Source organism: Podarcis vaucheri, assembly GCF_965113315.1.
Source record: "Podarcis vaucheri genome assembly, chromosome: 2".
Classification (NCBI taxonomy): Eukaryota; Metazoa; Chordata; class Lepidosauria; order Squamata; family Lacertidae; genus Podarcis; species Podarcis vaucheri.
In genome coordinates, this window is record NC_138760.1 from 110,277,434 (window position 1) to 110,301,917 (window position 24,484).

General features: G+C 43.8%; 2 protein-coding genes across 4 annotated transcripts in view; one reads left to right on the plus strand and one right to left on the minus strand.

The window, feature by feature from the left end:
• Positions 1-1,160: 1,160 nt before the first annotated feature.
• Positions 1,161-11,538, plus strand: PDHB (pyruvate dehydrogenase E1 subunit beta). Its single transcript, XM_082210425.1, has 9 exons — positions 1,161-1,318; positions 3,324-3,431; positions 3,528-3,590; positions 3,750-3,785; positions 3,906-4,191; positions 6,699-6,809; positions 8,258-8,349; positions 10,156-10,297; positions 11,022-11,538. The coding sequence occupies exons 1-9, from the start codon at positions 1,199-1,201 to the stop codon at positions 11,165-11,167; spliced, it is 1,104 nt and encodes a 367-aa protein (XP_082066551.1). The 5' UTR covers positions 1,161-1,198; the 3' UTR covers positions 11,168-11,538.
• Positions 11,539-11,692: 154 nt separating this feature from the next.
• The window catches only part of PXK (PX domain containing serine/threonine kinase like), a 47,767-nt gene continuing 34,975 nt past the window's right edge, over positions 11,693-24,484 (minus strand). Inside the window, exons 13-18 of one of the 3 annotated variants that reach the window (XM_082210919.1) lie at positions 24,021-24,069; positions 23,727-23,804; positions 23,407-23,493; positions 23,135-23,204; positions 20,595-20,654; positions 11,693-12,889 (exon numbers count right to left, since the gene is read on the minus strand). In XM_082210919.1, the coding sequence (XP_082067045.1) occupies positions 12,681-12,889; positions 20,595-20,654; positions 23,135-23,204; positions 23,407-23,493; positions 23,727-23,804; positions 24,021-24,069 (553 nt within the window). In that variant the 3' untranslated portion in view covers positions 11,693-12,680. Of the gene's footprint in view, positions 12,890-20,594; positions 20,658-23,134; positions 23,205-23,406; positions 23,494-23,726; positions 23,805-24,020; positions 24,070-24,484 lie in introns of all 3 variants that reach the window. The other 2 variants (XM_082210917.1, XM_082210918.1) reach the window with 2 other exon arrangements.

A 24,484-nucleotide genomic window follows, 5' to 3' on the forward strand; every position in this document is an offset into this window, starting at 1 on the left:
CCCGCGGCACACCAGGCAACATCTCGCGGCACACTAGTGTGCCGCGGAACAGTGGTTGGGAAACACTGATCTAATCCCTTTAAGCCACTCAAGTTTGTGGCCATCACTGCATCTTGTGGTAACCAACGGTGAAGAAATATGTGGCCTTTAGTCTGTTCTGAATCTCTCATAAATCACCCATTCACACACATATATATATAACCTACTTAAATACATGGAAACCCCCCCACCACCACCACTGCAAGGGTCCTTTAATAGCAGACACAGGCAAACTTCATCAGTGGAAGAAATTTCAGATACAGTGGTACCTCAGGTTAAGTACTTAATTCGTTCCGGAGGTCCATACTTAACCTGAAACTGTTCTTAACCTGAAGCACCACTTTAGCTAATGGGGCCTCCTGCTGCCGCCGCGCCACCGGAACACGATTTCTGTTCTTATCCTGAAGCGAAGTTCTTAACCTGAAGTACTATTTCTGGGTTAGCGGAGTCTGTAACTTGAAGCGTATGTAACCTGAGGTACCACTGTACTTCAAAGGCTTTCAGGCAGCCACTGTGGTGTAGTGGTTACTAGACCAGGGCTTGGAAGACCAGGATTCAAATCCCTTTTCTCAGCGATGACCTGAACTTAAACTACCTCAAGGGTTGCTGTGATGATAATAATAATAATAATAATAATAATAATAATAATAATAATAATAATAATTTATTTATATTATTATTTATATTAATTATTTATTTAAAATGGGGAGGGGAAAGAATCATGTACTCTAGCTTGTGCTCCTTGGGAGTAAAGGAGGGATATAAATGTGATAAATAAACAAGGCTTAACAGTTAACTAGTTCCTAGCCAGGTGGGTGGAATGAAACGCACCCCCTTCCCTCCCTAAGACATTTGACAGCCAATCCCTGACCTTAATGAAGCTGCTACCCACGTCACCCATGAAGCGCACGGATTGACGCAACGAGCCGTCCATCAATCGCCAGGGCCCGCCTCGGCCTTATAGGTCGAGTCTAGCCAATGGGCGCGAGCGTTCTCAACTCATGGCGGAAGTGAGGCACGAAGCAGCGTCGCGGAAGGCCCCCCCCCGCCCGGTGCTGCTTTCTCGTTGCTAGGCGACGACGACGGCGAACGAGGCTGGCATAGGGCGCGCCGCGTAAGGTTACGCTGAGACTCGCGCAGGGTTGAGGGCACATCCAAGATGGCGGCGGCAGCGGGGCCACTGCGGGGTCTGGTGCGCTGCTCGCAGCTGGTGGCGGCCGGGCGCTTCGCCGGACTTCCGCGGCGGCGGTTCCACGGTTCTGCGGTTGCCGCTGCTCAGGTACGGCCGCTCGTGAGGGAGCGGGGACTGAGGCGACCTTCGGGGCAAGGTTATAGCGGAGCAGTTGCTGCTGCAGCAAAGCAGAGGTCGCATCCCTTTCTGTACCCGGACAGAATTATTATGATATATTTGTTTATACGTCGCCTTCCCGCCGCCCCACTCTCTGCTTTAGCGCTTGAAAGGGAAGGTCCTCTTTCTCCCGGGGGCGCCTTTGGCATCCCAGCCGTGAAAGGCAGAAAAAGGACACTCTGCACCTGCTCAGAGACACTGTTGCCCCTTTGCACGCTCTCTGATGTCCTTTTCTTCCCGCCCCGGTAAATACTATTGAAGTTACTGGCGAAAGCCAGACCTCTGGCGTATCCTCACATCCCTCCTCTTTATTGCAATCATAATATAATTATAATAATTTATTATTTATATACACGCTCAGAGTGGCTGGGTTTCCCCAGCCACTCTGAGCGGCTCCCAACTGAATATTAAAAACATGATAAAGCATCAAATATTAAAAACCTCCCTAAACAGGGCTGTCTTCAGATGTCAAAAGTCAGATACAGTGGTGCCCCTCAAGACGAATGCCTCGCAAGACGGAAAACCCGCTAGACGAAAGGGTTTTCTGTTTTTCAATGCGCTTCGCAGGACGAATTTCCCTATGGGCTTGCTTCGCAAGACGAAAATGTCTTGCAAGTGTTCCGATTTTTTCACTCCCCCCCTTTTCTAAGCCGCTAATAGCCTTTTAGCCGCTAAGCCTTTAATATCCGCTAAACCGCTAATAGCGCTAAGCCGCTAATAGGGTTGCTTCGCAAGATGAAAAAACCGCTAGACGAAGAGACTCGGGGAACGGATTATTTTCGTCTTGCGAGGCACCACTGTAGTTGTTTATTTCCTTGACAGCTGGTGGGAGGGCGTTCCACAGGACAGGCGCCACTACTGAGAAGGCCCTCTGCCTGCTTTATTATTGTTATTATGTTTATTTATAATGGCGGCTTAGCATAAAATTAGAAACAGTTTACATTTAAATATAAGGGAGTGGGAGGAATAATTAAAAGAAACAGTTAAAGGCCAGTACAATAGATACATTGATATGTGCACTCGTGTACAAATTCAGTCTTCTCCGATCTCGTAACCATGTTGGTTTAGCGTGCAAAAATGTTAACATGTCTCAAAGGGCAAAACAACCCATCAGTTAGCCTTCAGCTTGAATTTCCTGAAGCTAGTCATGCAGCTGTCACAAAGCGAGCACCCAGATCCATGCTCAGATTAATCGATTGCTAAGAGTTCATTGACGGGTGAGGGCTCTTGAGAGCAGTCACTGCCAGTGAAAGTAGACAATACTGAGCAAGCACCAGCAGGCAGAATAGGCCTGCTGGCATCACTCCGGAGGCAAAGACCAGGAGATCCCTCGGGCGCTGGACATTTCTGCACCATCAAACCAACATCCTATGTGGTGCAGCAGAGGTTTTCTTTACAAAATTCAGTTAAGGATTGCTACTGCTGACATGGGCATGGGCTGAAATTTGTAAAGAAACAAAGTTTTACAACAGTCTTCCTTGATCTATAAGGGATGACTTTGATTTGATATTTAAATCGCTTACTGATCTCTTTTTGCTGACAGCTTAGCCAAAGGAAATCTACCTGACTGTTTAGAATTGTCCTTTAGAGTTGACTTAATGTCAACAGGTATCTCATCTCCAGGAACTGCTGTCAGGATCTAGCCTGGAGCTCACAAATATGCTGTGTCTCTTGGGAACATCCTAGTCAGACAAAAGGGAGTTCCACAGAAAATATGAATGTGACCCTAACCCTAACCTTTCCCACTCCTTTCGTGAGATCGTAGGTTAGCCCAATACATTCATTTGCTTTCAGCCATGGAAGTTTCCAACCAACTTTCCTCCTTGATTAAAAAAATTAATTCATATCCTACCTTTCTTCCAAAAAGCTCAAGGTTCCTAATAACAAAAAGAAATGGTTTGTGGATTGTGACCTAAATATGTCTTCTCATTAATAGGTGACTGTCCGTGACGCTTTAAACCAGGCCCTGGATGAGGAGTTAGAGAGGGATGAGAAGGTTTTCCTGCTGGGGGAGGAAGTTGCCCAGTATGATGGGGCATACAAGGTAAGAAGATGATGCAGTAATTAGGGCAGCATAATCAGTGCATTTCTTTAAAAGTTATAAATAGCAATACCACAACCCTCTTTTTTAAACCTACAGATTAGCAGAGGACTTTGGAAGAAATATGGTGATAAGAGGATAATAGATACTCCTATATCAGAGGTATGAATTCATAATACATTTTAAATTTTTTCTATTTTAGTATTTAATCCAAAAAAGTGCAATACGTCGTCTAGTTTTCCCGAAGTATATTTTCAGATAGTTATGATTTAAATATTAGTTTTCGTCACACTTTGTTCTTCCTTCCCCCCCCCCTCCCAGATGGGCTTTACTGGAATTGCTGTAGGAGCTGCCATGGTATGTACCTTCCATATGTGTATTTAAAAAAAGCATCTTAAATACAAAATAGTGTCATTAATTCACCGTTTAAAAAGCAACTTGGGAATGGCTATTAACATAGCTACTTTGTCTTCACAGGCTGGCTTGAGACCTGTTTGTGAATTCATGACCTTCAACTTCTCCATGCAAGCTATTGATCAGATTATAAACTCAGCTGCCAAAACCTACTACATGTCTTCAGGTTTGGTACCTGTCCCTATTGTCTTCAGGGGCCCAAACGGAGCCTCGGCAGGTGTTGCAGCCCAGCATTCCCAGTGTTTTGCGTCCTGGTATGGGCACTGCCCTGGACTGAAAGTAGTCAGCCCCTGGAATTCGGAGGATGCAAAAGGTCTCCTCAAAGCCGCAATCCGGGATAATAATCCAGGTAAATGAAGCCAAGATATCTTTGTGGGTGTAATGCTAAAGTGTTAGCTTATTGGGTTATTACCCGCATTAAACATTTTATGCAGGGCATTGGGTGCCAGAAGCAAATCTAACTTGTGGCATCTGCATCATGTTGAGCGCCCGAGATTTAGCTGGGGTAGTGCGCAATCCTTCATGGGTATCCTTTCAGATACTAGATTAAGGAAACATTTTTGCTTTTTGGATGATTTCCTTTTAAGACGCAGGTTGTTCTTAGCTATAAAGCCGTGTGTTTTGCCTTGGAAACCATTATGGCTACAATGTTGTGTACAAAGGTAGCAAATGAACAAAATATTTCCTCCCTTTTAGAGGAATTGTTCTTCTATTAGTGTTCCTTCAAGTCAAGCTAGTGTTCAGCTTGAGCTGAAGTGTAAGCTGCAGATGTTGCATTTGGAAATAAATCTTCAGCTCTCTCCTCCCCCTTCCAAAAAAAAAATAATATTGTCATGACCAAGATCTAAAGAGTTGTGCAGCAAGTTCCATGGTAACTCTAGAAGTACCTTTCATAAACAGAAGTCTCCCATGGAGCATATCAAACTACTTTAGAAACTGTGGGGAGTTAAACTTAGATTGGGCTCATGTGTGCTGCTGACGTAAGCCTCATCAGTTCTTTGGATCTCAGCCAGTTTATCACTGTGCAGGCTAGAACATACCAAAATAGCGTACATTCATTTAAATGCTATGTTTTCAGTTTGGTCAGAATTATGATTTCATAGCAGTAGTGGAGGGAAGATTTAGATAAATTTATTGTCATTGTCCGTATATACACAGTATACACAACAACGAAAATCAAACACCCACCCAAAGACCGGGTACACATATACATATGAAGGGACTTCAAAGGACTTTGCATGTGTACAACACCCTCAGAGGTGATTGTAGAGCAATCCTAGCCCTGCCAGGAGAGCATCAGGACAGAACACAGTGGTCATAACTGAAGCTCTGACACTTAACACTAGCCAAGGCAGGGGTGGTTCTGGTGTTGTGTTTACATATTTGGGTTTTGATTTTTACTGTGCCAGCTCTGGAGTTGGACCAGCATAGGATCCAGTGGGTCCGTGTTTGGCCCAGCTCTGCCTCTGAAATTGAGGGCTTCCTGTTGGCTACTACCTAAAGGCACAGCACTAGTGATAGCGCTTCCCTTCACTAGGCTTTCCATGACTGTAGTGGGGGCCTCCGCAGCAGCAGGGCCCGCAAATTGCAGGCCATCGGACTGGGGTGTCCATTGGATCCCAGTCCCCTCCAGCAGTGCGGCTCATGGATTAGGACTTCAGGTACAGGAGGTTAGATTCCAATATAGAAAGGTGAAGAAAGCTGTCTGGTGACATAGGCATTCCCATCTACTAATCTAGTGCTGCTCTGGCTTTAAACTTTGAGCAGCTGCTCCCTCAACATTTTTGAAGCATTCTACTTTATCCCACGGATAAAGCACAGGTGACGCTGTGGGTTAAACCCACAGAACCTAGGACTTGCCAATCAGAAGGTCGGCGGTTCGAATCCCCACGAAGGGGTGAGCTCCCGTTGCTCGGTCCCTGCTCCTGCCAACCTAGTAGTTCGAAAGCACGTCAAAGTGCAAGTAGATAAATAGGTACCACTCCGGCAGGAAGGTAAACGGCATTTCTGTGTGCTGCTCTGGTTCGCCAGAAGCAGCTTAGTCATGCTGGCCACATGACCCAGAAGCTGTACGCCGGCTCCCTCGGCCAGTAAAGCGAGATGAGCACCACAACCCCAGAGTCGGTCACGACTGGACCTAATGGTCAGGGGTCCCTTTACCTTTTTACTTTACCCCAAAGGGTTAAAAACAAATAAAAATGGATGAGCTCAAAGTACTAAGAACTACAGAATTTTATATCCTTTGCTCATTTGGCCAGCTTCAATTTGGAAGAATGCTTTGCTTGGCTGGTTGTTTTTTTGAAAGCCCTATTTGAACTAGATGAGCTACTACTTCCTCTGAAAGAAAAGCCAGATCCCAGTTCTTTTTTTTCTCACCTAAATTTGTGGCTGTTCATGCTATCAATTCATGCTTATATCAGCTGATATGGGCCAGATGTCTGCATAAAGTTGGTACAGTACTGGAGAGTGAGCTGGATCATTTTCCCATGCACACATCCTTAACTTCCACTTGAATATTTCAGATTGGTGTCTGCTGCATAATGGATGATGTCAAAATACTTGCATAGCTTAGGCATCCTCAGGACTTTGGATCCTGTGTGCCTCGCCACCACAGGCCACATTTCTGCCATCAGCACAGGCTGCTTAAGCCAGGACAAGTTCTCCCTTGTCATGTTGTACCTGCTGGATCAAGACACAATCCCTTCTCCATAGTACCAAACTTGGAATGTGGGGGTGTTCTCTTCTGACATGTCCTAGGAGTCTTTGACCACAAAAGTAATGATTGTGGCTCACCAGAGATTTGGAGGAATGCATCGTATAGTTCACATGTACCTATTTTTAAAATTGCTTTTCTAGTTGTAATGTTGGAAAACGAGTTGATGTACGGTGTGCCCTTTGAATTGTCGGAGGAAGTCCTATCAAAGGACTTTGTTGTTCCTATCGGAAAGGCGAAGGTAGAAAAGCAAGGTATGTAAAACTAGCTGTTTTTACTGAACAAGGCAAGCCCCTGCTGTGTTCTTTTACTGTATCTATCAGAGAAACACTGTGCTTTCTTCTTAAAATGCGTTTTTTGCTTGCAGCACAACCCTTTTATGTGCAAAGCTACCCAGCGTTCTTCCGACCCCAGATGCATAAGCATTAATTCCATATATATATATATATATATATATATATATATATATATATGCTTTCGTAGATTTTCACGGGTACAGGAATGCAGGTTTTGGTGTCTTCGGGTGTCTTCCCGTGTAAGAGTCGGGGTGTCTGTGCGACGTTTCGACGAGGTCTCACTCGTCATCTTCAGGCTGGTGCTTTCGGCTTCTTGTTACTGGAACAGAGCTCTGTTCCAGTAACAAGAAGCCGAAAGCACCAGCCTGAAGATGACGAGTGAGACCTCGTCGAAACGTCGCACAGACACCCCGACTCTTACACGGGAAGACACCCGAAGACACCAAAACCTGCATATATATATATATATATATATGAGAATGAAATTACCAGTTCTTCTCTGTGAAAGTGTTTGTTTCTCTATGCATTGGGATTCAGTGAGAATGCCTTTTTTGTTTTCTCATTACCCAAAAGACCATCCAGAAGTTGAGTTGGCTTTAGAAGAGATTATGCCTTTTTTTGAGGGGACGGTGGTGAAGCTCTTCCTTGACTATAGCACTGTAGGATGATCAGTCACATCACATTGTAAGCTCAACCCTCTTTGCCCAGCAGCTTTCTCTGGATTTATGAGGCACATGCAAATTCCATGGTTTGGAGATTTGTTTGCCACAGGTGGCCTGTCAGTGTCTGAATTCCTTCTGTCTTTCATTGCCGTTCTCCCCGCTCCTTTTATTTTAGAAGGTTCAATAATCACAGAAGGGCAAATGTTTCTTTTGCCTAGTAAACTAGCTTTTTTGAATTCTGCTTTTCCTTGCTCTCAATAAGTACACAAGTGCTTGGATAACTCAAGTTTAACAGTAATAAAAAGCACTGTGTTCTGACCTTACTTGGCACTAATATGAATGAGGGTGTTTTCAGTGGAGACTCCACTATTGTGGAACACAATTCTACAGGGCATCAGACGGGGTATCTGCCCTTGTAGGTTTTAAAAAGGCCCAAAAAGACACAACTCTTTACTGCAGTCTTTACTAATTCATGGGATGAGTTGCATAATTACTGTTTTGACCTGGTTTGGATGATTTTTTATATCTTGCTTGAATAAGGTTTTTAATGTGCATTATTGCATGCTGAAAAATGGCTGTAATCATTTACCATTCTATAAAGGATCATAAGCTGTTTGGTTTAAGAGGTTAAAAGAAGTTGACCGGGTGGCGACTGCTAGATAATCTTCTGTTCTTAAGAATATGTCTGCATGCTAAAGTTAATGACGTTGTAATTCTCAATCCTCACCAGCCTGTATGTTTCAGGAACCCACATTACCATAGTGTCTCATTCACGACCCGTCGGCCACTGTCTGGAAGCAGCTGCTGTCCTTGCTAAAGACGGGGTGGACTGTGAGGTATGTGTGTGTGTTGTCGTTCCATGAGATTACAATCCACATTGAAGAAACCCTCTTAAGCTTCTACTCCACAGCTAACGAAGTTGTGGCATCGCAGTGTTCTGTAAGCTACTTAAACAGATCGGTTCCACTGTTTTCTTGGCAGTTCTCTTCAGTGAACTTTGCAGAGCTGGGGCAAGTTAGCTACAGGCAGCAGAAGAGAGCAATTGCTTGAATTTCAATTCATCTTGCATAAGTTGGAGAAGGGTTGTGTCAAATCCAAACTTTGCACTGAGAAGCTGAACTATCTGATATGTATAAATTACAGTGGTGCCTCGCAAGACGAAAATAATCCGTTCCGCGAGTCTCTTCGTCTAGCGGTTTTTTCATCTTGCGAAGCAACCCTATTAGTGGCTTAGCGGATTAGCGGTTATTAAAGGCTTAGCGGATTAGTGGCTAAAAGGCTATTAGCGGCTTAGAAAAAGGGGGGGAAATCGGAACGCTCGCAAGACGTTTTCGTCTTGCGAAGCAAGCCCATAGGGAAATTCGTCTTGCGAAGCAGCTCAAAAACGGAAAACCCTTTCGTCTAGTGGGCTTTCCGTCTTGCGAGGCATTCGTCTTGCGGGGCACCACTGTATACTAATTCTCTATATGAAGCTGCCTTATCCCAAGTCAGTTGTTGTCTGCTATGACCTCCACCAGCTATCTAAAAACTCAGGTCTATTCTTGGTCCTACAGACCTACCCTACTTGATAAAACTTTAAAACTGGGGCTCCGTTTTAATCAGGTAATACATCTTTTTAAAAGTTATTTTTCCACATACCGTATTTTTCCACATACCGTATTTTTCCACATACCTATAGGGCGCACCGACCCATAGGGCGCACCTAGTTATTTTTTTGGGGGGGAATAAAGGGGAAAAAATTATTTCCCGCCCCAGGCGCGGGGCTGGGACGGGGGAAGCCCCCAGAACAGGCTGCTATCCGCAAGCCTTCCTCCACCAGCCCCGACAAGCTCTGGGAGTATTCCCCACCTCCCGCAGAAGCCACATGCTCTTTAAAGGGGCTGTGCGGCTTCTACTGTCTTTTCTAGGAGATGGGGGAATTCCCCCACCGCCCACAGAAGCCACACGCTCTTTAAAGGGGCTGCGCGGCTTCTATTGGCTTTTCTAGGAGATGGGGGAATTCCCCCACCTCCCGCAGAAGCCCGCAGAAGCCACACGCTCTTTAAAGGGGCTGCGCGGCTTCTATTGGCTTTTCTAGGAGTGGGGAAATTCCCCTAGCTCCCTGAAAAGCCTGCAGGCTGCCATCCGCAAGCCTTGGGAGAGCTTCCTGAAGCCTGGAGAGTGAGAGGTGTCGGTGCACACCGACCCCTCACGCTCTCCAGGCTTCAGCGAAAGCCTGCATTCGCCCCATAGTTCGCACACACATTTCCCCTTCATTTTTGAAGGGGGAAAAGTGCGTCCTATAGGGCGAAAAATACGGTAGGTCCTTATTAAAAACTGCAGATCACAGGTGCTGTTTTAAGGGGGATGAGGGTCCCCTATGTGCAAATATGTACGGATTTAATCAACCAGTTGACTTACGTGGTGTCCAAGATTTGAGAATACCAGTTGATAGGAATGGCAAATACAAATGTCCCGATTGGCCACTGTGAGAACAGGATGCTGGACTAGACAGGACTTTGGCTTGATCCATCAGGGCTTTTGTTACTAGACAGGAGATGGCTCAGTTTTTATGCTTGTTTATTTTTCATAACTTGTTTTCTGCTCCGACTAGGCTGAAGTTAATCAGAAATGATCTAAAGCCTGCTCTAACCTCTCTCCAGGTGATAAACCTCCGCACCATTAGGCCAATGGATATCGAAGCTGTTGAATCCAGTGTCATGAAGACAAATAATCTTGTAACAGTGGAAGGTGGCTGGCCCCAGTTTGGGGTAGGAGCTGAAATTTGTGCCAGGATTATGGAAGGTATTTGGGATTATCTTGTGTCTGACCTTCTTAAAATACGTTGCTATTTTCTTGAGAAGCTAGAAATTAGATCAGCAGTGGGGAACCTCTAGTCTTCCAGGTGGGGCTGGACTACATCACCCATTATCCGTGACCACTCTTCATGCTGACGGAGGCTAGTGGCAAGTTCGAGGGCCACAGGCTCCCTGTCCCAAGTTTAGGTCCTTGAATTGAATTTGCTCCATCCCATTTGTAGTAGCAGCCTTCTCTCCCACTTAAAAAGGAAAATGTATTTTTAGAGTAGCGGGTCATCAATGAGCCCACGGCTTTATAAAACCCTACTGTACAAACCCAATGCAGTTTATTGCATTATAGATTGCAGGTAGGCTATTCCACAAACCGCCTGGAATAAGCATATTCTGTTCTTCTCCCTACAACTTTCAATGTGCCACCTTGCACTGCGTGGAGGAAAAATGAAACAAACCTACATGATCTTTGAGCTTGCTGCGCCCTTTACCTGCTGCTGAAATGCAAGAATAGGTAGTTTTTCTTAGGCAGGGACTTGGGTAGGTACTTTGGAGTTCACTGTCTCCTCATAGCCCTTTTTCTAAGCTAGAGGCAGTTATCAGTGTGGGCTGTAACCTGTATCACTCCAGCCACTGACTATGCTGCCCGCCCACCACATCTTAGTTTGTACTGACTGAGATTTCTCCAGCTTTTGAGAGATGAACCTTTCTGCTTTCAGGTCCTGCTTTCAACCACCTTGACGCACCCGTCGTGCGTGTCACCGGGGCCGACGTTCCCATGCCTTATGCAAAGATCTTGGAGGAGAACTGCATACCTCAAGTAAAAGACATAATTCTTGCAGTGAAGAAAACGCTAAATATCTAGTTCTGTGTATGCTGTATGTGGATGTTGTTCTTCTGGAGTTAAAAAAGTTTGTGGAATGTATATTGCAAGCGATTGTATACATAGCTGGCCTTGTATAGGATATAGGCCTCTGGCAGGGGAAGAGCAATAGCTACGTTGTCTGTTGCAAGGCATGTACTCCCTTTCCCAAGGGAGATGCAGATGGCCTAAAATTGTAATAATTGTAATTCTCTAAAGAACTCTCGTTGCAAGATGAAGTGTTCTGTTTATCATTGTACATGGTGATCAGGCTTGCTCTGATTAGCAGCTCTAGTGTCCGAGGAACAGTCTCTTGCTGCTCCTGCTCGTTTTGTAACTTACAAGGCTTGGAAATAAAAGAACATTAACAAAAATGGGAGAGGAAAGTATTTTTCTGGTGTGAAATACTCCAAAATGGAAGCAGCCTGTGACGAAACATTTGATGCAGGCTGAATTGTCTCCTTTCAGAAATTAGTGCATATTAATGTAAGGCTGAAGGTGCTGGATAGTATCTTTGCCAAAACCACATAGATAAATGGAATTTTAAAGCTTCTAGACATTCACATTTTTCACCACAGAGGTGGTAATTAACATTAAAGTGTGTTCCCCTCCCAGCATTATTGAAATTCCATTAACATTTATTTTAATAAAAATATGACTGAATAATATAATAGGTTACATGAAATCTTATACACAATGACACTCTGCATAGTAACAAACACTGGTGTATACTTGACTTTAAAAATCTAGCGATAATCCTTTAAAGTGCAATTTAAGAGTTTGAGCAAATCAAGAAGGGCATCTTTTCACTAACATTAAATTATGGAGCTCTTTTGTTAACACCCACTTCAACAACACATCTCACATTGCTGTAAATTTTGGTTTGATGGAAACGCCCTGCAACTCCCAATTTAAGTGTAATGCAAGCTCATTACAAAACTTACTTGCTTGAATTACTCCTCTTTTAAAGCAGAGCTATCTTAGGTTAACAGGTCTTTCAATAGTATTAAGAGTAGTGCTCAGGACTTTACAGAGCAGAGAAGAAAGGGAGACCAAGCCTTAAATCTCTCACCAGTGTTAACTTTCAGACTGAGTGAATGTTTAGCATAATTAAAGCTAATTCAATGCATCAAATCTTGATGTACCGGGTTTTAAACTTTCAGAAGCAGGTCTCAGAAAATGAACTGCCGTTGTCGAGCTATTTTTATTCTATTAGAAGGAATACAACATAGCCAAAAACAAGATCCCACCCCCACCCCCCACCCCTCTAAAAGGAGGGTTCCTTTAAACCAGAATCGACACTTCACCCCCCGAAATGGCAAAGCAATTTGACACGGTACTGCTACTCAGTTAAGAGATTGTGCTAAGGGGGGGGGGAGTGGAGAGGAGCTTGAAATGGCTCTAAACAAGCAGCTGTAAAACAAGACGCCACCAGGCAGTGGCTATATCAAATAGTTATTTAAGATTTGTTCCTAGAACACAAGGAAAACCCCAAGCTGGGTCGGTATGAACAGTTTCAGCTGATTCTAGGAGCACTGTAGTCACAGGTTTCTGTTTTCTTCAGACCTCCTTTCTGGAAATTCTGAATTGAGCTGAGTAAGGCGCCCCGGCTTGTGCTGTTTACAGGCCGCAGGTCAGGCTGCGTTGCCACATCCAAATTAGGAGGAGGAGGGGGAGCTGCTGGTGGCGGTGGCGGCGGCGAAGGAATTGTCGAGGCGCCTGCTGCTGGGAAGATATTAGACGTAACACAGTCAGAAACCGAAACCCGTGAAAGCAAGATACTGCTGGATAAAATGACACATCTGCGAAAACTGCCCAATGTACAAAAGAAAAGAGTACGGTAGGAAAGCATGCAAAAAAAACCAAAAAAGCCAAGATGATTTCAGGTTAAATAATAATAATTTAAAAATGGACAAGAAGACAGGCATACAGGATGAGAACAGATCAAAAGAGCAGGCAGGACAAATAAGTCACACTTAAGATGTTTTATGGTCCTTGCAATCCATTGTCATGTGGACAAGCAAACTGGAGGAGGAAATAATTATCATTCCAGGTCCAGTTCGTAAGCATAAAAACTGGGCTGTAGACCAGTGATATATTGCCTACGTCCCGTAGCTTGTGGGACGCAGCCAAACAGCATTGGCTTAGCTTGTGCAAAGCAAGACATTGGCCTTCCAAACGTTATTTCTAGATGCTAAGTAGAGAAGCATTGCAAGGAACATCTGCCTCAAAGTGACCACCACCTAACTCAGTAACTCTTTGAATTTACATGAATGCTGAGTGAAAGCTGGTGCCCGCTTCTCATGCGCAGCTAATGCAAGGACCACTGTTGTAAGTCTTGCTTGGATAGGCACAGGGTCCTTATGTGCATTGCACACAATGGCATTCACGGCGCAAAACAGGAACAGGCATTTCTCCCTACGTTATACATTATCCCTGACAAGCACAGCAGTAACAATTTAGGATTAGCTCTTCCAGCATAAGAACAGAGTGCCGTAACAGAGCTAAGAAGCTGCCATAGCTATAATTCTCTCTTTGGAAAATGGGGTAGAATTAACTGCAGCTGATAGCCAGAAGGCTAATTTCTTCTTCAGTTTTAATCTACACCGATGATACACCCACCCCCGAAAATACACTTTGGGTATAGACACCAGGCAAGCATATCTAGAAATGCAGAATGGCGTCCTGGGAAGAGCACAATTAAAAGCAACAAAATTTTATTTTTTTATAGGTGCCTGCACTAGTACCTACCCAGGACTTCACTGTTATCACTGGCTTGAAAGACAAAAGTCATTGTATCCTCTTAGTAGTTTGGTACTATGGAGAAAACCCACACAGCAGGGGTGAGGAGCCTGTGGCCTTCCAGATGTGGTTGGACCACAGTTATCCCTGAGCATTGGCTGGGCAGATAGGGAGTTGGGAGCCTAACTTCTGGAAGGCCACAGGCTTCCCACCACTGCTATATAAGGGTTGAATGGCAAAAGACGTGGGGCTTCTCTCCAGATTTGTGCCCCAACCCACTGCTGAAGTCAAGAACGCACGTGGAAGACACTTGAGTTTGCTTGATACTGAACGTTTTCAGGAATTCCTACAAGAGGTAGAGCAGGTCCTCCTCCTAGCAATCACACATTTGTTGGAATGCCCTTATCTTCTCCATGTATGTAATAAAATGATTTATCAAATACAGTCATACCTCAAGTTACAGATGCTTCAGGTTGCGTTTGTTTGGGTTACGGACCGCCGAAACCCGGAAGTACTGGGACGGGTTACTCCTGGGTTTTGGTGGTTGCGCATGCGCAGAAGCGCCAAATTGCAACCCGTGTGTGCGCAGACGTGGGTTGCGAACGTGCATCCCACACAGATCACGTTCGCAACCCGAGCATCCACTGTATTATGACTGTCAGAATAAAAGATGTTTGAAAAGCCAGATTTGTTATGGATATGGGAAACTAAAGGTAACCAAACTAGACTACAGGTAAACAGAACATCCTGGCAGCTCAAGTCCTTTCCACAGAGCAGGTAACCCCTAGACAAGTGCAGAGGGTGACAGAGGTAGCCTGCAAGCCAAGATCAACTTTCCACACCCAACGCAGCTGCTGGCAACGTTGTACAACACCCTGTGTACATTTGCACCACAACAGCACCCAAACCCAAATCCTGCCTAAAATGTTGGCAGAGCTGCCGCTTATGACAGCAGACATGGAGAAGCAGCACTGTATTAAGGCCCTTCTCCCAGGTGCAATCGCTTTTTCATCCTCCCGCTCCTTTCAGGAGACAAAAGCCAGCCTGACAGTCCCTATCTCACGGCACATCAGCTTAAAACCAGAGAAGCCACATGTAGGCACCATCTTTGACATGCTAATGGCAGCAAGGGATGTGGTTTCAAATTCTTTGTAGAGAAATCCTTTTGAAACACTTTCTCCAGCAACAATATTTCTAAATGCTTTGATTCAGTTGATAATCAGTTTAATGCTTTGGCGGAGGGGGGGGGGAGGGAGCAAGCTCAGAGAGAACCGAAGAAGGCTGCAGGAAAGAAAATGTACAGCACGGCAAAAAATGCATGATGGGGTGACAAAGGAAGAACATGGGGAGAAACAGCAGCATGCTACCAGCTGAGCAGGATCAAGCGGCAAATACATATTGAGTTTATTTAACAAAAACAAAAAAACCAGCATCCTAAACAGGCACATACAGGTTTGTCTTTCAACCCTCCCTGAGACATCTAAACACAGCAGGTTGCGAAGACGAGTAACATTCAACCAACCAAGTGAAAGAAGGAGGTATAAAAAGCTAGAAACATATAGGTGAAAATGCACCGACCGTAAAAACCAACTGAGAGTGCAAAATTAGTTGCAGGATGCTAGGAACAAAAGATCAAAAGCAAAAGGATGCTGAGCGCAAGTGCCAAGGCGCATTGCTTGTCATTACAGTGACAGATGAAAATGCCCACAGTCCAATGAAAGGCAGCTTTCTACACTTAGGAATTCAAAGTCACCACCCTCAGTTACTAGAAATAGGACTTGGACGTTTACACTGGGTACTTATGTTGCTTCACTGAAAGTAATTTTGAAAAAAAAATCCAGTTAGAGACTCTCTGGCCTTGATTTGTCTTTTCAGATAGCAAATAGGGGATGGATCGGGGTGATCCAAACATTCTTCTTCCAGCTTGCGTGTCTGTTAGAATTAAATACTCCTAATTCTCTTTGCCGACTTTACTCTTGACTTCTGTTTCACTAGGGAATTCTGAGTGGGGTCTTGCTGCACCAGTGTCAAAAGCGCCCATAATATCCATTTAAGAAGGTGCAAAGACCATTCCCCTCCCCATTCTCTCTCAAAAGCATATACACCCAACTTCTACAGCAGAAATGCTTTCCTCCACGTGGAGTAATTACATTACTCAGGCAATACGAACCAGCACTCATAAAAATCTCCACTTGGAATTCCTAGAATTTCCTCCTTTGTTCTTTTACACACTACTCATATGAGCAGACTACCGCATTTTTCGCTCTATAAGACGCACCAGACGACAAGACGCACCTAGTTTTTGAAGGAGGAAAACAAGAAAAAAAATATTCTGAATCTCAGAAACCAGAACAGCAAGAGGGATCATTGCGCAGTGAAAGCAGCAATCCCTCTTGCTGTTCTGGCTTCTGGGATAGCTGCGCAGCCTGCATTCGCTCCATAAGACGCACACACATTTCCCCTTACTTTTTAGGAGGGAAAAAGTGAGTCTTATAGAGCAAAAAATACGGTAATTGCTCAATCTGTTAAATCTGCCGATATTGCCATTTGCTATTCCTCATTTTTTCATTAAGCAGTATTTCACTTGGAAGAATATGTTGATTGGCAAAAGCAAAGGAATCGTAATACTGGCTAGGAGGTCTGGTACGTTCAGCAGAATTTCTGTTCCACTAAACTCCCTAAAATCAAGCATTTGCCCAAACACACTGTTATGATTTAACAAACAACTATTCGATGAAACGGCAATCTTCAGCCAATTCAATCCACATCTATTAACTAAAGCAGGCACCCCCAAACTTGGCCCTCCAGACGTTTTGGGACTACAACTCCTATCATCCCTAGCTAACAGGATCAGTGGTCAGAGATGATGGGAATTGTAATCCCAAAAAATCTGGAGTTTGGGGATGCCTGAACTAAAGCATTAACTGCTTATTAGAATTTGCCCCCTTATAAATTATAGGACTAAAATGGAAGGGCAAACTAGCCATACTCCCTAGCATCAAAGAGGATGATAAAAGAACCTGTTCTTTATCTTTCTAGTTTGCATCCAATAATTTGCAGATCCCCCCCCCCCGCCATATCAGCATGAAAGATTACCGCATATACGCAAATCTAACGCGCCATCAAATCTAACACACACCTCAGTTTTCAAAACCTTGAAACCAATAAAGTATTTGCTGGTGAATGTAAATGCACCATCAAATCTAATGTGCACCCTAATTTTTGCAATGTAATTTGGCCATAAAAGGTGTGTATGACATTCAAGTAAATACGGTAATTACAGCCAACTGAAGCCAACAGCACCTAGCTAAAAAACCAAGGCTGCTGTGTCTTTTTCCATCTGTAAAGCCAGCTTGGTTCAAACTTGTTCACGCTTAAGCTATTTTAGCTCTAGAGAAATCTCTGTGTGTAACATCTCCCACCACCACATTCTGGGCAGGGTGGGGGTTGGGAAGTACAAGACAGGTGGGTAGGAAATGATCTCTACTAGTGGAGTATCACCACTCTTGCCCTTGTCAACAAATCATGTGCTGTTATGGAAGACAGCAAGAACATCTGTGGTCTCCAGATGTTGCTAGCCTCAACCAGCTTGGCCAATGGAAAGGGATGGTGGGAACTGTTGCTCAACAACTTCTATAGGACCAGATGCCCCATCCTTGTGCCATAGCATATCCCCACAGCACTAAGGGGCTGCTCAGGGTCAGCTCGCTGGCTGCAAAAACACGAGCAGCCCACTCTCACCTGACATAATTCATGCTACCATTGAAAGGCAACTGATTACTGCCTACAATCTCTCCTGGCACTGTAGATAGTGATCCAAGGTCAACTAGCGAGTCTCATGGCTGAGCGGTGATTTGAACTTGGCCAAGGCACTGCACCTGCCTACTTGACTTATATCGGCTCACAAATTTATTTCAATCTAGGTAACACTTTTACCATCATGGGGATAAATTGGGGGGGGGGGGTTTCCTGCTAGCACCAAAATATACTGCACTGCCTCTTGCAATTCACCCACTCTTGTGCTTGTCATTTTGTGGTGTGTGTGTGTGTGTGTGTGTCCTTCAGGGGCCAGTTCTTATTTTCCTTCATGCCTCCTTCCCTTACAATTCCTTGAGTGTCCCCCTGTATTACATATTTTGAAAGGCTGCAAAGGAAAATATTCTTTTCTTAACTGCTGACAGCGAAGAGTACCTCTTTGCCCTTTCATCAATGTCTTCGTAGAGACATCGATACTGTGGTTTGGACTTAAAAAGAAAAAAATGTTTAAAAAGCAATCATCCAGCTAAAAGCTGAAGAGAGATGGCTAAAAGCTGAAGAGAGATGGCAAAGCGTGTTTCGGTTTGTTTTTAACGCACAGTTCACCACAATAACTTGTGAATAATGCTTTCCATTTGGGGTAAACATCTTTAAACATCAACATCAGATTACTTTACCAAGAATTCACGTTCAAAATGGCGCATGCTCTATTGAAGACAGCGGAAAGGAAAGAGAGAGAGAGAGAGAGAAAGAAAAGAGATAGGAAAAAGAGCACAAACAGTCAGTATTCTGATGTTAAGAGGGCTATTCAACAACAATAAGGAGATACAGACATCCATTATTAAATACAGTTATGAACACAATGGTTAGACAAACTGGCCTGCTGGCATGTTTTTCTATGGCTTTAAACTGGGGTTCCCAAACTGTGGTCCATGGACCACCGGTGCTGTCTGCAAGCTTCATTTAGGTGGTTTGCGGCCTGTCTGTGAAGAGTGACAGCAGCAGAAGCAGCGGTGAACCTCTGTCACTCTTAGAACCCAGTGATCAACACAGAGGGTGAGTTAGGTGGACCAGAAGTGATTTTGGGAGGAAGCTCTTAAAAGGAGCAGAGAGGATTAGCAGCTAAATTAATACAAGGCTATAATTAAGAAGTTTAATATTGGTTCAATAAAAAAAAATATCATATAGCATCTAACAGAGTGCCTTACAATTGCTTAACATGCAGAAAAATCATTAAGCGGTCTACCAAGACCTTCAGCAATTTTCACGTGGTCCATGGGCAGGGAGGGAAGGTTTGGGAACCACCAACCTAGAATGAATTGCCCAGAGATAACAAAACGTCCAGATCGTAGTACACACACCACATACAAAAACATTCAACATTTTTCACTTTCGAAGGACTTCAGAGACTGGAGCCGTTTTATAGCATCAGACGATTCACTCCTCTAACCTGTATTGCCTACGCTTTCCAAGCTCTTAGAAAAAGGCATCTTGCAGTCCTGTTACCTAGGAATATTTAACTGCAGGAGCTAAGGATCGAACCTGTAGCCTCCTGCAAGGTGTGTATGTGGTCTATTGAACTATGGACTCCCATATGCCAAGCACTGTGGATAGTAGGTCCCTTTAGAAAAGGTATCTTATTCACAATCCTTTCCCCAGAATCTAAGCAGCAGCAATCTCAAAATACATTTTCAAAACTCATTTGTCTTGTATGGAAGACATCACTAGAAAACGGACCTGAAATGATCCACTGCCTTCCAAGGTTAATTCAGCCACTATATATGGATTTAGTAAGCTCATGACAAAATATCAAAACAAGCAAGCAACTGTGCCCAAATTAAATCTACCAAAGGCCTAGAACCACAGAGGTTTGTGTGACGATCAACACCTGCCACTACCTAAATCAATTAAGGAATAATGTATCCGACCAGGAGGAAGGAAATCCTTTAAGTCATTTCGCTTCTGAGCTGCCACCCACCACACAAACACACAATATGCATTTATTCTGTCCTCTAGTGGAAGTTGTTCTAATGGAAAACACACAGTTTAAACCACTCACGTGGCTGTTTCATCCATCACAAGTACACTGTTGAGTTATCAGCTGCTCAATCAGGGCTTTTTTAAATGCCAATTTGTATTATTCTAGTAAGAAAAAGCACCACTCAGGATGCCTAGAAATGTGTGTGTCATCTGAAAGTGGAGCAAGCACTTTTTCAAACTGTTAAAAGGTCCAAGGGGGTGACACATAGACATGTAGTGAGACGGTTGGTCGTGCAGCACTGGCAAACACCCAAAGGGCCCAAACGTATGGTGGACCGAAGAAGTTTAGAGACAGCACAAAATAGTTCTCTGATTTCCCTTCCTGCCCCTTCCATGCGAAAGAAACCCACTTAGGGGGCTTTGACTGAAGCCTGCAAAAATCCTAAGACTGGATAGAGGAAAACTTGAACTAACAAACAGGAAGGAAAAGCACAGTGAAGAAGGCAGACAGAAGAACCCACCACACTGGAAAAAAACACGGAGGTATTAACCTGAACATATGAATATATCTTATACAGACTATTCTGCTTCGGTGCTTAAATGAAGTCATCTCAATGGGCTAGGAATAGCTTAGATTTAGCATCAGCAAAGGGGCCAGGCAGGCAGGCAGGCTTAAAGGAAGTACAAACTATGAAGCACAGCGTCATCAAGTAATTCAGGTTTATGTTGATAAAACAAGAAGGCTGAAAACAGTTTGCCAAATTCAAAGAAGAAACACAAAATCTGAACTCTCTTCTATGGTGACAAGGCAGAATCAAAAAGCTATCAAGATGCATTTTAAGGCAAGTGGTATTATTTCCTGTCTCATAAAGAGCAAAATTAGTCATTCTTCTGCTTGGCGACAAAACCCAAGAGAGAGATGGGCTGGCAGCGTGTCGACTCTTTAACTCACCTGCAGTACAAGGTGGAACAGGGGAAGAAGGTGATGTCAGAGGTGAACTCGCCCCAGAGCCTGCTGAATAAGAAACATCCAGAGTTGCTAAAAAGGTGCAGTTTCAAAATCCTTTTCACTGCTTAAAATGAGGCTTGCTGAAATAAGCAGCAAACCTACACACACAGGGAGGGGACTGGGCCAACTGCACATTATACGTTAAATGTGGAGATGCATTTAATGTGACTGATTTTTAAAAAACCAAAACAGCAGATTTAGTGGGAGACAATCAAGATCTGAACCACAGCAGGAGGGGAAGGGTAATCTAACTATTTCATTCTCTGCCACAGTCCATGTGAAAATCCCACCTCCCCTCAAACTACTATTAGTGTCAGGAGGAAAGCTTCTATTAGCGCCAATGAGAGTTTTCCTTCCAAAACAAAATAGCAGGCAAGGGTGGGGAGTGGGGCAGTCTTTTCTTGTCGGGAAGCAAAAGAATTAAACTTCTCCTCACTTGTCACAGTCCTGACTTTTAAACAAAGACCCACACTGGCAGCTATTTTGTTTTGTGTTTGTTTTAAATAAGCCACACTGAATGCAAAGATGCATTCAACGTGATACAGTTTGGCCCTGTAGCTAAGCTGAGGAACCAGGCAGAATATGAGTGGGTGGGATGCAAACAAGGCCAGGGTGTTCTGTGGTGGGTCACGCTATGCAGTTTGCAGCAGAGAAGGGCAAACCCTGCACAAATTTCACTACTCTGTCTGCTTCAGAGAGACTAATTCTATCCTTCGGAGCACTGATCTCACTAGTGCAAACTTGCCTGGAGGGGAATTAAAATTCCAGCGAGAAACTTTACCAACTGTACTCTTAGCTAAACACAAGGGGATTTGCAGGTGGGTTTTGCCAGGTCAGCGGATGTTCTCGGCACCTGGTCATGAACAAAGCTGAACACCATGAAAAAGTTCTGGGAAGTAATGAATTACTAAATCCTTGAGGGTCAAACTAGGGGATTTGTGGGAGTTGGACAAAATGTCTCCCAGTGCTGGGTTTGTTTTTTAGAGAGAGAACTGCAGCAGGCAGCAGTGGCCATGGATCAGATCAGATCAGATCAAATCAGAGTGTGTCTGTGTGTATTTAACTCTTGTTCCACAGGCCTATTGTCTGATCAAACCCCTGCTTCTTTTCCACGCACTGGGAAGACAACACAAGGCCAATTTCATTTAACAGCCCACTGGGGAGCACAGTCTACCTCCCAGACACTGCTCGGATCAAATCCACATCTTCCCATTGCTCAATTTCAGGCTTGCCTGTTTTAAAGCAACAAACCCCAATGGGTTTCTTCATGTATCCTCTGTGCACAATCTAATTTGGGTGACTAAGTGCTGCGCAGCAACACACGTCTCACTATGTGGCGAGGATACCTTATTGATAAGCGACGCTTCCAAAATCTCCATTGGTGGAATATATTTTATTACGAGGTCTGCAGAAGTATGCAGAACCTTCTATTAATTTTATTCTAAGGGGAATACCATGCTCTATATAGTCGTTCTATAGTCTCGTTTGGATGTGCTGTGTTTGAAAACTTAATAAACACACCTCTCTCTTTTAAAAAAATAAAAATGCTCTGCTTGGAATGTGTATCAAGGGCCTATCGCCCTTCTCATGGAGGCAGCTTCCCTTCCCTTCCTGGTGAATCAATTGCTAGAAGCAGAAGGGAAATATTGTTGAATTCACGCTGAGATAATGTGCATTTTCCAGCTTCTGGTCTCAGACAGGCTCACCATAAGCAAATGGCTGCTGCCACAAAGAGCTGCCACAGCCAGGGCAAGGGTGTGCCAACACAAGTGTGTGCCAATCCTTGTGCACATATGGAAAATGGCTTAGCAAGGAGATCCTGAGAATTGCAAGTCACTATCCCAGAAAAAGTTACCCTAGCTCACAGCTCAAGGTCTGACAACCTTGCAGCAATGGCATTGTTAGCATTGTACACACACTTAATTAGACTCTGCAGGAAAAAATCTTTCCCCGGTGCCTCATATGTCACAACAAGGCTCCCATCTTGGTGTAATTCATGGGTAGGCAAACTAAGGCCCGGGGGCAGGATCCGGCCCAATCGCCTTCTAAATCCGGCCCACAGACGGTCAGGAATCAGCGTGTTTTTACATGAGTAGAACGTGTCCTTTTATTTAAAATGCATCTCTGGGTTATTTGTGGGGCCTGCCTGATGTTTTTACATGAGTAATAATAATAATAATAATAATAATAATTTATTATTTATACCCCGCCCATCTAGCTGGGTTTCCCCAGCCACTCTGGGCGGCTTCCAACAAAAAATTAAAATACAATAGTCTGTTAAACATTAAAAGCTTCCCTAAACAGGGCTGCCTTCAGATGTCTTCTAAAATGCATCTCTGGGTTATTTGTGGGGCATAGGAATTCGTTCATTTTTTATTTTTTATTTTTCAAAATGTAGTCTGGCCCCCCCCCCACATGGTCTGAGGGACAGTGGACCGGCCCCCTGCTGAAAATGTTTGCTGACCCCTGGTGTAGTTAGTTACCTGAATTGTTAGAGTTGCTGTATTTCATCGTTTGTTCCTCTCCACTCTCAAAGGATGAGCGTTTAGACTTCTGCAGGCACAAAAAGGAAGAGATTCAACAGTTCACAAGTGGTTAGCCGATTGCCGTTCCGCAACTCTTTTTCCTAGTTCCAAACAGGCCTGCAGCATTTCACACGCATTATATACAGTTTGAAATGGGATGATCGCATATACACTATTTTCCCATTCTGAGAAAACTATTATTATTAATCTTAGATTCCAGTGCTGCTTACTTTTCGTGCTAAGATCTTCCTCTTTTTTTTCTCTTCCTCTGAACCATAATGAGATTGGGCTCTCGTCAGTCTTCTGTGCTGATGAATCTTTTAACAAAAGAAGAAAAGGACTTAGGGGGCAAAGCAGATTACAAATGTTGACCAATTCAAAAACCATTTCCCCATTAGATGTTGTTGTAATAGTTCTCTCCGCTTTATATACATTACAAAATGAAATAATTATAAAATTATTTACCAATAATAATTAATAATAATAATAATAATTAGCAGTATTTGTCTGAGAAACCATCAGCACTAATGGAAAGAGGTTCAAAACCTACCTGTTTCTGTTCTTCTACTAGTCTTTTCTCTATGCATTCTTTGGCAATCTTCAATGCTTCTTTTAACTTAGTGGGGATCTGATAAGCGAAAAGAAAAAGGTCCACAGCTTGGTGACAGAGACTAATATTTATAACATGGCATTCATGCAGATATTCTCTAAAAGTCTGTTGGGCTTAGGGGGAGTGGGGGCCAGGGGGAGGTAGCAATGTGTCAAGGACTGAAAAGTTGGGAAGGGACGGCTAGATAAAATATACTATTAAAAGCAAATTGCCATCAATGTAATTCAACTGTACCTTAAACTGTGTTTTTTCTGAATTTGTTAAAAGGACATCACTGAATAACCTGAAATAAAAAACAAACAGATAATGCACATTCAAAAGCCAGCCACCTTACCTAACTGCTGGGTTGTTGTTGTTTTAATTTTGCACTTGGACTAATAGGAACTGCAGCTAATTGGATTAAGCTCCATATGGCAAGGCAGAATGGGCGAAGCAGCTCCTTTCAACTCAGGTCTCCAGCAGCTTAGCGGAAACTAGTACAACTAGGTAAGGACCTGCTTTGCAAAAATAGCTTGCCGTGCAATGACTAAACCACGAGACTGCAATTCCAAGAAGCCAGCCTTAGCTGCGATAAAGGCGACAGCAGCCTCCTAACCAGTGTTGCTCAGAAATTCTAAGAAATGGGGAAAATATAGTGCAGTTTTTAAAATAGTGGTGCAAACCAGTGCCATTTCAAAAGGTTCAATCCACCACCTCCT